The 13634-nt window shown below is 45.8% G+C and overlaps 1 protein-coding gene across 2 annotated transcripts in view; it reads left to right on the top strand.

The window, feature by feature from the left end:
* Positions 1–13634, top strand: part of KIF14 (kinesin family member 14) — a 624724-nt gene that overhangs the window by 125201 nt on the left and 485889 nt on the right. For both annotated transcript variants that reach the window (XM_085601461.1, XM_085601462.1), the window contains 3 exons: positions 2779–2886; positions 3211–3327; positions 8172–8290. In XM_085601461.1, the coding sequence (XP_085457587.1) occupies positions 2779–2886; positions 3211–3327; positions 8172–8290 (344 nt within the window). The remainder of the gene's footprint in view (positions 1–2778; positions 2887–3210; positions 3328–8171; positions 8291–13634) is intronic.

Here is a 13634-nt window from a genome sequence, read left to right as displayed (position 1 = left end):
TTTTTGCCTTTTTGCTGCACCCTCTTTTTGCTGGCTGTAGAACTCTGTGCACTTTACCCAGTTAACGTCAGCCAAGTGCTTTTGCTTCTCCTTTCAACATGATGAAATTGGTATACACCTGACTGGCATGTTTACCTGATCTACAAGTCCCTAGTATATGGTACCAAGGTGTACCCAAGGCCTGCAAGTTAAATGTTGCATGTTGCATGTGGACTGTAGCTCCCGTTGTGCCACCCACGACAGTGATAATGTAAAGATGCCTGGAGGCCACCAGTAGCCTAGTTGTGCAGGTTTTAACTGCACATTTGTCCTGTCAAAATGACCCCTTTTGACAGGCCTAAACTTTTCTTTTAAATATTTATAAGTCACACTTAAGTAGGCCTTCATGCCCATAAGGTAGGGTGTGTGGTATTTAAAAGTAGGACATGTAAAGGTTTTATGTTGCTCATTCCCTTACAGTGACTAGCCCTTCAAAGCTATTTTCAGTGTAGTAGGGTTGGCTATTCCATAGGAAAGCATTGGGATGCAATATGAATTACTAATACTGTATCTGGGGAAATAATTAAACAATTATTTTGTTTTTAAAAATTCAATTCATTGGTGAGGTAAGATTTATTTCTGCATATTACGGAAAAGTAACTTTTGGAAAGTTACCTTTGTTCTGCCTGAAGTCCCTGGGAGCTAAATCTGAATTTTGCTCTCCCACTTCGGGCAGTCCGTAATTAGCATATGAATGGGTGTGAACTTGATCCCAGGAGCAAACAGCAGGCTGATCTGAGTGTGCAGAGATGAACCACCTAAACCTGACATTAAAGTGCCATGTCCTGCTTGAATGTCACATCCTGCTTGAAAGGTCCGCTGGGGTTTTTTGTAGGACACTTGGGGTGCACTATAAAGAGGCCTCTCCTGTTGCATGCAAAAGTTAGCTGATACTTGGACAGGGCCATTCTTTTGTCCCATCAGCTTCACAGACCCCCACACACAGATGGCCTCTTTTTGACATGTCAGTGTCACAGCCTGTTCGACAGGTCAATTGGGTATACATCTAATCTTTGTGGTGCACTTCAAAGGACGAAGGCAGAACGCCAAAGCATTTCTTGTGTATCCTATGTCTGGTTGCTGAAAAGCCATCTCTGTTCTACCATACTTCTGTCTCTGATGTTGTTGTGGGTACACACACTGGATCTGTGTGTTAGATGTGGGAGGACACTAGGATCACCACAGAACTCTTCCTATGCAAGTCCCCAGAACCTAACTTTAGTGTGGCTGAAGACTTTGACCATCTTGTAAATGTCCAAAATGGGTAGGGTTAGACCAAGGAAACATTTACCCCATTGGTTAGCTGGTTCCCAGTGGTCATTCCCACCCACTATCACCTGCCAGGCATAAATGTGGCACTTCCAGGCACCCACGTCAGCACACTTCTGGACCTGTGGAAAATCAGAAAAGGACTGAACTCGCCGTTTGAGACCTGAAAAAAGCTTGGAAGACTGGACCTGCTCTCCCTCTTGGACCCAAGACAAAGAAGTGGACTCCAAGGGCCATACAGCCGACCTCCTGTGAAACCTAAAGAGACACAACAAGCTGCAAGAGGCCTTTTTCTGCATCTACCCAGCTGGCAAGTGTCAGCTGGACCTCGAATTGGCCCTCCATTTCAAAACTCAAAGGTCGGCAGGTAGTGGCTAACTGCCTCCACTGAGGTCCTTGGGGAGTTTTAGAAGTGTACTGCAGTGGTGGATTGGTAGCTAAAGGACTGAAGTCACAAGGTAGAATATTTGACCAGGACGAACCAGGTTAGTACAGCTGACCATTGTGGTCAGCGTTAGTTTGAGCCTCAGTCCTATTCAGCCATGACCATTGACTATTATAAAATGTTTTTTAATTGCTGGTTGGCCTTACCCTCTGCACCCTGCTGCTCTTGGTCCAGCTGGTTGGCATGGCACATCTCCACATTCGATCCAGGTTCAGCCAACTGGCTGAGTTCTACATTGAGATCACCTCCTTAGTATGATCCTGCCACAGTCCGCAACCTTTGGCCTAGTCCTCTTGACATGTGCGGCTCCACCGTTCCTCCTTGCCAGTTCTGCAGCTCCCGTCTCTCACTGCTGGATGCAGCAAGGCTGCTGCTCCTGTATACCTCCAATATGGCAGTCCTCAGTGGGACCAGACAGTGCATAGATGTTTGGGGGGCACCACATGTGCCCCCCAGGCCACGCAGCAGAGGCCTTTGGCGGAAGTGGGCCCTGCTAGGGGCCCCCAAAGTCACTATCCGACAGCCATTACATGCCAGGAAGGTTTCTATGGAAAGGCTGTCAGAAAGGGACCTCCTAATACCTACGGTGGTGCCTCCGCAGCCATCGCCGCCATTTTAGGGATTAGGTCTCCTACTGACGCCCGACGTGATCCTTGATCCTGTCGGAGGCGGTGGTCATTCCCACCGACATCGCTCCGCCCGCTGACATCGTAATCTAGCAGTCGGACGGATGCTTTGGATGTAGGACGGATCAGTGACGGTCCGTCTGACATCTTACTAAGGCCCTAAGTAACCTTGAAACATCTATAAAAGTGATTAACATTTTTATCTTCAGTACATTTCTGTTTATTAGAGAATCTGTCATTTGAACAATGTAAGTTGCAATTCTATATTTAAATATGTGAACATATTTCTTCAAATTTCTACTGAATTCTTTAAGAACTGCTTTTTAAATGTGGCTGTAGGAAAATGTGAACTGTAGCTGATCATTCTGTTTGCTTTCTTTTTTTTTTTTTTTTTTTAAGAGTTGGCTGGAATTGGGTAATAAGCAGAGAGCAACGGCTGCCACTGGTATGAACGACAAGAGCTCTCGATCCCATTCCGTCTGTACAATTGTGATGACACAAACAAAGGTACTGCTTTCCCTATGTTTTATCAGTGGAATTACTTGTTGAAAAGGTTTTCTTTCAACATTATTTGGCTGGGGGTGTGACAAGTTTCTCATGAAAAGTAGTCATTGTCTCTACTTGACGGTTTTCAGCAATGGGGTTAAAGCCATTGACATTCAGGGGTATAGTGTAGTGGTAGAAGTTTTACATGGATCTTTAATGGTTTTCCCACTGGGACTTTCCGTCACAAATAAGGTTAGTTTTTTTTATTTTTTTTAGCCTGAAGTCAGTCATTATTCTACACTTGTCTAATTGTATATCACAGTTTATCTAATATTTCTGCTTTAGACTGAGTTTGTGGAAGAAGAGGAGCACGATCACAGAATTACGAGCCGGATCAATTTAGTGGACTTGGCTGGTAGTGAACGTTGTTCTTCAGCACAAACCACTGGCGACAGATTGAAGGTACTTATATTCTTTTCATCAGGTTTCATGGGTATGAGGCATGAAATTCTAAGAAACAGTAATCCAAGGGGGTCATTTTGCATGGTGAGGGAGCAGGGTAAAACTAGCACTAATTTATGACTAATATTTGCCTTTTGTGTGACATAGTGGCACGCCTGTGAGTTTTACAAGTGGTTTATTATTCTATACACTGAAGAAAATGTATATTGTAAGTTATTGGTGTCCTCTGCTCATAAGACATGTATCATATCTTTAAAATAACTCAGAAGTTCCCTGAAAGTAACATGTTTAACCCCTGCTCTGAAATTGGTCAATTGAGAAAAACGTAACCAGTGGCAATACATTTTCTGAAATTGTCCATTAACGAACATTCAAATTAAGGCATGTCATATATTACATTACTTCTTAGGTATTTATGGAAGGGCCATTTCAGCATTTATATTTCAAATATAGTTTTCCGGCCCAGTACTCAGCAATGTGTGTGTCTGCATTTGGTCAACAATGAATTTGTTGCCTACAACAAAGAAAGAATATTATTCATATTAACAGCCAGGTCAGCCAAATACAATGTGCCATCATACAGTGCTAGGCCCCCTCTACTGTGCTAAAACCTTCCACGGCTACCATAAATGACTGCAATTACATGTGTTTTATCCTTCTATTGTGTGGGATATCATGAGGCCTTCATTCGTGTTTCATAGTCTATAATGGCTAATTCAGTTAGGTACGAATCCAACTCATTGATGATATGTTGCGATTTCCCTCTACTTAGCATAGTTGTTAATACCATGACCTTCGCTTTCACACTTTAGTAAAGTACTTTTTCCCACTGAACTAGCGGTGGGGCATGATCGCTTTTCCATAACACTGCTGTCTGCTTTTTAGCCAACAATGCATGGTCTGCAATTTTGCGTGCCATTTTACACTGCTTTGCCCTGGAGAAGAGGCCAAGGAGGGATTTTGTAGGGCTCAATTCCAGCTGAAGTTCTGTTACTTCCCTTACACAGTCAAACATGTTTGACCCGTAGGTTGTCAGTATTGGACAGGCCCAAAACATGTGCATAAGTCATTGTTATATGTCTGGCATCTAAAACTCGTATCCGAAGTCACAGGAACATCCTATGTAGTTTATTGGGCATCAAATACCTGCAACGCAGTAGATTAAATTGCACAAGTTTAAACCCTGTTTTTCTATTTTCACTTTTGAGGTATGATAGAAACGTACGCCATTCATTATAGTTTATGACTTTGCCAAAATGATCCCCCCAATTTTCACGGTTCATATTTATTAATTTAGTCATGTCAACCAGACTTTTATAGATTGTTGCTGTTTTGCATGAGTTACCTATAACTAATAATGTGTGTAGAACTGTGTGCGTTGCCAGTGCCTCTGTGTTTGTACTCCATGTTTTTGTATCAATTGGAGCAGTGCATTGAAGGAGAGAAATTGTCCCACAATTATTAGATACTTCTGCGTGAGGCTCTGGATCATGTGGAATTTACTATTCTCAAGTTGGTCCGCCAATGTGGCTGCTACTCCAGGCTCCCTGGCTCACATGTTTATTCTGTTAGCCAAGCTGCACAAAATTGGAAGAGATCAAACGGGCATGTCTGAGAAAAAGGAAACTTTAGCTTTTGTGTTGGCCAACATTGTGGTTAAACAATATTGTGCAACTGTCATCCGTTTAGAATGCTTAACATGTTTGTCAAATGTCTCTAGTAGACAAAGTGTATCTTCTTTCTCTCACACGGCCCACTAGTTGATATGTTTGACGCAGCATCATCGGACGTCCATCTGTCTACCCACTAAAGTTGCACAGCCTGGTAGTGTAGCTCTAGGCCCGGTGCCCAGAGGCCCTCCTCTGTTACAGACAGCTGCAGCTTATTCAGCAAACATTTATGTCTGTGGCCTTCCCCTATTAAATCCATTATCATACTGTTTATGCTTCCTGATAAACTAGTGGGCAGTCTCACTGGCATAGTAGCGAAGACTTAAAGTAGTCTTGGGAGGAGTATCATTTTTAGCCACTATAATTCTTCTTTTCACCAAGAAAGTGTGTTTCTTCCACAACACAATTGACTCTAATTCTTGAAAGTGAGATCTCTACTCTCCCAACAGTGAGGGCGTCATCCTCATTGTATATTTGAATACTTAATTATTTGAAGGTGCCTCCTCCTATTATAACAGGTATCCCACCAGCCTAACAGATAGGGTCTGATCAAGATGTAGTGCGGCATATATGGAGGACTTTGTGGAATTTACCTTTAAGCCTAATAGAACTTCAAAATCTAAGAGTATTTAGTACTTGCACTATATATTCACCGGACATCATCCGCATATAGTAAAATAATATGCATATTTAGGCCAATCCTTATGCTCCTTGTCTGAGTCTCACTCCTATTTAACAACCCCTAAGGCGCACAGTTGTGGAGAAAGCAGGCACTCCTCTCGCCTCGCCCGTTAGGTTGGCCACTCTTTTGAGATGATCCTGCCTGTCTTAATACAGGCCATTATCTGGGAGTATTTGAGTCGGATCCACTTAAGGATTGCGTCCCAATCCCCATCTCCTCCAAGAACCTGAAAAAAGAATCCTAACGCAGGGTGTTGAAGGCCTTCACCACTGTGTGTATTTGTTGTGTCTTGGGACATTTTGCCATTACGAAATTTGTAATGTTCATGGCCGTACATCTGTTAGGAATAAAGTCAATTTGGTTAGGATAAACCAGATTGACCGGCAAGGGTCTTATCCAGTTGTTTATGATCTATGGCAACATCTTGTAGTGCATGAGCTTGAAAGGGAGTAGTATGCTTTAAGCACCAAAAGATCCTTTCCTAGTTTAGGCTTGTGGCAGTGAGTGTCTCTGGCGGACTGCAAGAACACTCCTCTCTTGTACGCTACCTCATAAAATTCCTTTAATTTAGGCACCAATGCCACATTTTACGTGGACTAGAGCTCCACAGGAAGTCCATCTCTCCCTGGTGTTTTACCTGAGGCCAAATCCTTGATGGCAGCTCTATTTCTTCAGTGTCTAACGGGGACCAAAGATCTTTGGCTTGCATTGGAATCATTTGTTACAATCAATGAGGAGGGAAGGAGAAACTGTGATCCATTCGGCTTCAATGGTTAGTACAAAAAATCAGAGGGGGGGGAGAAGGGACCACTTGTCCTGTATAACCAGGGTCTTGTTTGTGTGGAAACTGGCAGCTCTGACTTATTACGGTCAAAGACATTAAAAACATGATTAAAAACATGATTAATTGTAACTGTTATTATTAAAATGGGTTAATTTATCAAATCGAAGGGAGAAAGAAGAATGAAAGATACAACTGCACATTTCTTCTTTTTTCTCCAGTTACAGATACTACGGATCTGACTTCATATTAACAAGAATGGCAAATTAACCACTATATTAGGAGCCACAATGCGCTCTTAAGCATACCTCGGACCTGACGAAAGCCTCTAGAATTTACCAGAAGGCTTAAACATGTTGACCAACATAAGTGCGGTAGACTAGTAACTGAATCTACACACGCACCACCTTATTTTTTAATTTCCCACACTGTGATTTTTTCAATAAATACTTGCCACAAAGTGATGTAGGGAATTTTAACTCACTACACTTGAGCACACACACGCCCTCTTTTCATTTCTGGACGCTACTGATAAACCAGTTGGTCTTCCTCCAGGTGGAGGTCAGCATATATACAACTAAAGACCCAATGATGATGCTTTAACAGTACACTAAGGCAGAAAATCAAGATATACCGCCAATCGCCTGTGTATGTATATGAAGGTTTTTTATGACGGTTTCCACACAAACAAGACCCTGGTTATACAGTACAAATGGGCCATACTACTCCCACTCCCCCCCCCCCCCCCCCCCCCCTCTGATTTTTTGCATTGGAGTCAGTCAGTTAAACCTTACCTTCTGAACAAATTGAGCGAGAGCTCTCTTATCCCATACATTTGGACTTTGACTCTTTTATTTGTTCTTTAGTGTTTACTATATGTCCCTCTGGGGTCCTTAGTGCTTTGATCTGCCTGCTCTCTGCTTCTCTACTTATCAGAAATGCAGAGAGGCAGTCTGGCTCCCATTCTTTGTGCGAGTCTTCTGCCGAGGCTTCATTCACTTCAAATTGTCGGTGTATAAGGGTCGATACTATTAACCTAAATACCCGATATTCTAACTCGTACACCCTTCATTCTAGCTCAGGATTTGGGGTTAGTCCCCCATCTGACCTCTGCAATCACCAGCGTGTGATCAGAGACAGTTCCGACTAAGTGTTGTACTTGCCTGAAGGTACCCTGCAGTTGTTCAGAAAGCAGCAGCAAATCTAACCTTCTGTTCAGCTTGTTTAAGTGTGAATAGTGTGTGAAGTCAGTGAGCACTAGATGCACTCCATACCAGGTATCGTTCGGCACCAATGCTGGAGATAGTCTTTTAGTGCAGCTGATGCTCTCGCTGTATGTATGTTGGGAAGCGGAGGAAAGATCTCTGCACCATCCTGTCGGGATCACTGTTAAAAACCCAACCCCAGACTGATAGTATGTGTAATCTGGCTATTATAAGTGGTTGTTGCATCTGCAAAAAAGCCAAATCTCATTGTGCTATATTGGGTGCATATATACTAAATATTGTGAGCGCTTTAAAAGCAAACAAAGTTTTTATGTGCTCTTTTGCTGCTGAAATCTTTAGCTGATTGTCATGAGCCACTGAGATGTAGGTGCTATCTGTTTGTATTCACTACAGGGAATTGGAGTATATTTGCAGATGTTGCTATTTTACTTCCACAAAGGATGCATTTATTTGAGGATATTCTTTCTTATACTTTTTTTGTATAGGAAGGTATGAGCATCAATAAATCCCTTTTCACGCTGGGGAAGGTTATTTCTGCATTGTCAGAGAGCACACATTTGAAGAAGAGGGCTTTCATCCCTTACCGTGACTCTGTCCTTACCTGGTAAGTTCATGCGGTGGAGTGGTTTAATATTAATAAGTGGCAGATTAATACGTGCAGCCATGTGTGTCTCTTATGTTTCTCTACACTCTTCGAGTACTGGCCTTTCATTGAACAGATATCGGCATTCGCAATCTTGACTTTGTTCAGTTGCACCAATTGGATTTACAACTCCTGACAATTCTTTTTTAAATTATATCCCAACATTGAAGCATGGTGTTTTGTGATGCCATCTAACTGGCAAACTAATTGGGTATATTATGCAGAACAACCCAGTGTATAGGTTTCCTTGTAAAGTATGTGTAGGTCGTAAACCTAGCTAAAAGACATCAGTGCTCCGGATGGGGTCAAAGGCAGAGATTTGATGATAAGGCCCAATTACCAGTCATGATTTTGTCTGTAAACCTAACTTTACAACCACAAATGCCTTCATTTACACCTGTCACAACTACACAAGCCTATTCTGACAAGATTGAAGCGGATGCAAGTGGTAGGAGAAGGGATCCTCGAGGTGTGACTTGCTTTCTAGGTTTTTAAATACCCACAAGCATATTTTTGAGGGGCCTTTTTGAACTGATGTCCGACCCCTTCCCACCAAGGAATTGGTCAGACACTTAATCCAGCTAAGGACTGGAGTATGTCCCCGTCATTGATTGGAAATAGAACGGATCAACCCTAGATTTGGTGTTGTTGTGGTGCAAGGAATTTCTCCTCAGGGAATCTTTTTTTCCTTGGAATAAGAAAAAGGTGTGTTTGCAGATTCAACTACTATTCCCAGTGTTCCAAACTGTACACTATGTACATTTCCACACAGTGGAATAGGCAACCCATTACAAGTTTACCTGACGGGTCCAATAGTACACCTAAAAACATGTGCCTAGCATGGCTTTAAGGGTATTACACGGGGAACAACCTTTACAACGCAACTTTTACAACGCACTACACTTACAACGCATTTTTTACAACGCACAATCCATTACAACGCATGACATTACAACGCATGACACTACAACGCATTTTTAAAAACTACCTTTACAACGCATTCCATTACAACGCATACTACCATTACAACGCATACCATTACAACGCATAATATTACACTACACTATCCAACACTTACCCTACTGTTGCACCCCCTGGAGTTAGAATAGTAATTTTAACCCCTATACTATCCAACACTTTCCCTACTATCTCACCCCCTGGAGTTAGAATAGTAATTTTTACCCCTATACTATCCAACACTTACCCTACTGTTGCACCCCCTGGAGTTAGAATAGTAATTTTAACCCCTATACTATCCAACACTTACCCTACTGTTGCACCCCCTGGAGTTAGAATAGTAATTTTAACCCCTATACTATCCAACACTTTCCCTACTGTTGCACCCCCTGGAGTTAGAATAGTAATTTTTACCCCTATACTATCCTACACTTACCCTACTGTTGCACCCCCTGGAGTTAGAATAGTAATTTTTACCCCTATACTATCCAACACTTACCCTACTGTTGCACCCCCTGGAGTTAGAATAGTAATTTTTACCCCTATACTTTCCAACACTTGCCCTACTGTTGCACCCCCTGGAGTTAGAATAGTAATTTTTACCCCTATACTATCCAACACTTACCCTACTGTTGCACCCCCTGGAGTTAGAATAGTAATTTTTTTTTTTTTTTAATATTTTTATTAAGTTTATCAACAACACAGAAAATAAACACCACTCGTTTAGTGCAAGGCTTAGCATACAAAAGCTCTGAAGGTATCTCAGCAATGGCAGCACAGGTGTCACATAGAGAAATAAACAGACCAAAGGTAGCATACCATTGTTCCCCTCCCCGCCCAGCGCCAGCGGTGGAGCCACTAGTCATGGTCACTGAGGTCAGATTCTGATGCATCAGGTGGGGGCTCACAGATGTTTCCCCTGTACACATTCCAGCCACCCCAGACCTGGGACCATTTCTTGGGGCACCCTCTATGAACATATACAGTTTTTTCAGTCACCATTACAAGGTCCATGTCTCGGATCCAATGCGCCAGGGTAGGCACCTGCCCCGATCCCCATCGCTGGGCTATATTACGTTTTGCAAGCATGAGCCCCAATGTCACCCAAAGCTGGGCCACTCTATTGTGGTCCGTCTGTTCCCAGACGTTGAGGAGACAGAGCCGAGGTTCAGGCAGCGTGGGGATTTTGGTTACCTGGGAAAGAATACGCAACACCCCTTTCCAATAAAGCGCTATGATAGGGCACTCCCAGAGGGTATGTAGAAAGGTTCCTTCGAGGCCACAGTTCCTGAGACACAGCGGGGACTCCACCCGGTGGAGTTTGAATAGGAGTGTACGGGTATAATATGTGCGATGTAGAATTTTAAGTTGGACCAGCCTTAACTTGGAAGATATGCCCACCTCCCTGGGGGACGAGAGCGCGGAACGCCAATCCGTCTCATCAAAGTCTCCAAGTTCTGCATCCCATTTCCCTTTAAGGGTTGAAAAAGGGTCAGGGCGGTTATTTATTATCTTCCGGTACGTTAGGGACGTCGCTCTCTGGAGCAAATGCTCCATGAGGAGCCGGTCCTCCAAGGGCGATGACTCAGGGAGCCGAGTCCCATGTGGAATCGCCGTCCGAAGAGCGTGATGGATTTGTAAATATCGGAAGTGTTCGGTGTCTGCCAAGTCGTACTCTGCCTGCAATTGGGCAAAAGTGATCACCCCTCCCCTCTGCCAGAGGTCTCCAACCCTGGAAATACCAATAAGATCCCACTGGTGGAATCCCTTGGTAGTGCGCAGTACCCCAAGCTGTTTAGTGTCCCAGAGCGGCGTTGCCTGGGTAATCCTCCCTGCCCAGCCCATCGCCCGCTGCGCCGCGAGCCATATCTGGAGGGTATGTGCTGCGGGCCCCGCCGGAACGTGACCTCTTTTTGGGTTGTAAAGGGCTCCCATCACCCCTCCGGGGCCGAGCAGTTGTCTATCCATACGGTATGCAGGGTCCTCCCCCGGCACATGGAGCCACTGATTGATAATCATGAGGTGTGACGCCCAGTAATAGGTTTTAATATCTGGGAGGGCTATACCTCCGTCGTAGCAGCCACTGGTAAGCTTGTGGAGAGCAATACGAGGCGCCTTGTCCTCCCAGAGGAGACGAGTGATCTCAGCATTGACTGCCGTGAAGTAAGAGGGCGCAATCGGGAAGGGGGTATTTTGTAGCGCATAGAGGAATCTCGGGAGGGCGAGCATCTTAAAGAGCGAAGCCCTTCCAAGCAGTGTCAGGGGCAAGGCGCGCCAGTGTTTGACGTCGGTGCGAAGCCGTTGGAGGGGCTTCATTAGATTTTCCGCAACAAATTTGTCCCGATCTGCAGTGACGTACACGCCAAGATAATTGAACCCGTCATGAGCCACTAGAATGTTACAGCCTCTCGGAAGCCGAGGCGGGGTGCCTCGGAGCATATATAAAATGGATTTCTCCCAGTTTATTTCATATCCCGACCTCCGCCCGTACGATTCACATATGTTGAGGAGACAGGCGATAGAGCGCTCCGGCGTGGCAAGATAGAGAAGCACATCGTCCGCATAAAGGGAAATGCGATCTTCCCAGTCCAGCGTCCATTTGAGGCCACGGATCATCGGATCCTGTCGCACCCACGCCGCCAAGGGCTCAAGAGCCATAGCAAAGAGGAGCGGGGAGAGGGGGCAACCCTGCCTAGTCCCCCGACCCAGCGGAAAGGCGTCAGAGACGCGGCCATTTACCACCACCTGTGCAAGCGGCTGGGTGTACAGTAGTTGAATCCACGCGCAAATCTTGGGGCCAAGCCCCATGTGGCGAAGAACGGCGAAGAGGAAAGGCCACTCCACTCTCTCAAACGCCATCCGCGCATCTAACGACAGTATGGCTGCATCTTCCTCGATCGAGGAGCGGCAAGCAATGATGCCATGGAGACGCCGCAGGTTTAGAGCGGTGTTCCGGTGAGGCATAAATCCCGACTGGTCAGGGTGTATTAGGGTCGAGAGGTAAGGCTGCAGCCGTGTTGCCAATACCTTGGCCAGAATCTTCGCCTCGGCGTTGAGCAGCGAAATCGGGCGATAAGAGGAGCACTCGTGCGAAGGTTTGTTGGGTTTCGGGATCACCACTATTGTAGCCATCCTCTGATCGCGGGGGAGGATCCCGGTCGATAGACCGTCCCTATACATGGCCAGTAGGTGAGGGACCACTAGAGAGGAGTTTTGCTTATAGTATTCGATAGGGATTCCGTTAGGCCCCATCGCCTTCCCAGTGCGAAGGGCCAAAATCGCGAGCGTGATCTCCTCAGCCGTCAGATCCGCCTCCAGGGCCTCAGCTCCCGAAGCGGTCAGCCTAGGCATTGTGATGTCCCGAAGGAAGAGCTCATTGTCTGCGACGGTAGAGGAGGCCTCAGGTGTATAGACGCATTGATAGTGGGCCGCGAAAGCCCCCAATATTCGCTGGGGCTCAGAGGTAAATTCCCCCTCGCCCAGGCGAATCCGCGCCACCCACCGCGACGCTCGGTCCCCCCTCTCCAGCCACGCCAGGAGTTTGCCCGCCTTGTCCCCAAGTTCATAGATAGTGTGTTGGGTCGCTACCTGTCTAGCACGGGCTCCCTCCCAAAGATGGGACCTAGACTCCTGCTGTGCCATATGGAGTGTATGCGCCGAATCTTCATCCCCTTGTAATGCATGGGATGCTTCCGCCTGAACTATCGCCCGCTCTAGCTCCAGCACCGCGAGCCGCTGGGTTTTCGTGTGGGCCGTAATGATGGAGATGGCTTGACCGCGGAGGACGGTTTTAAAGGCCTCCCAGAGGGTTGCTGCGCTCCCGACGGAGTCAGCGTTTTCAGTGAAATAGTTCTTGGTCACTGTTTTGAGGGTCTTAGCGATTTTGGGGATTTTGAGATATCCGGGACGGATCGGGAACAACGTGCGCCTACCCGGGTCACCGGTCGCAAATGTGATGACCACCGGCGAGTGGTCCGAGATGCCTCTCGGGAGGTGCGACACCTCGGTCACCCCCTTGAACCCGGCCGGTGAGGTGAAGATCTAGTCGATACGTGAGAGGGTATGGTGTACCCCGGAAAGAAAGGTGTATTGTCTCTCATCTGGCCAATATGCCCTCCATGTGTCTACTAGGCCAAGCGCGGCAGTAAATTCTGCAAGAGTGGAGGTGTCGCCCCCGAGCGCCCTATGTGAAGACCTGTCCAGTGTAGGGTCCATGGTCGCGTTGAAGTCCCCACCCATGATGAACTCCCCCGGCGGGAGCGCCAACAGGAATTCACCCAGTGCCCTGAAGGAGACCTGGTGTAGTGTCGGGGGGATGTAGACGGTAACCAGATTATTCACCCTAGAA

The sequence above is a fragment of the Triturus cristatus genome, chromosome 4_2, assembly GCF_964204655.1.
Source record: "Triturus cristatus chromosome 4_2, aTriCri1.1, whole genome shotgun sequence".
Taxonomy (NCBI): Eukaryota; Metazoa; Chordata; class Amphibia; order Caudata; family Salamandridae; genus Triturus; species Triturus cristatus.
The sequence above is the reverse complement of the archived record's forward strand: the minus strand, read 5'-3'. Positions and strand labels throughout refer to the sequence as shown.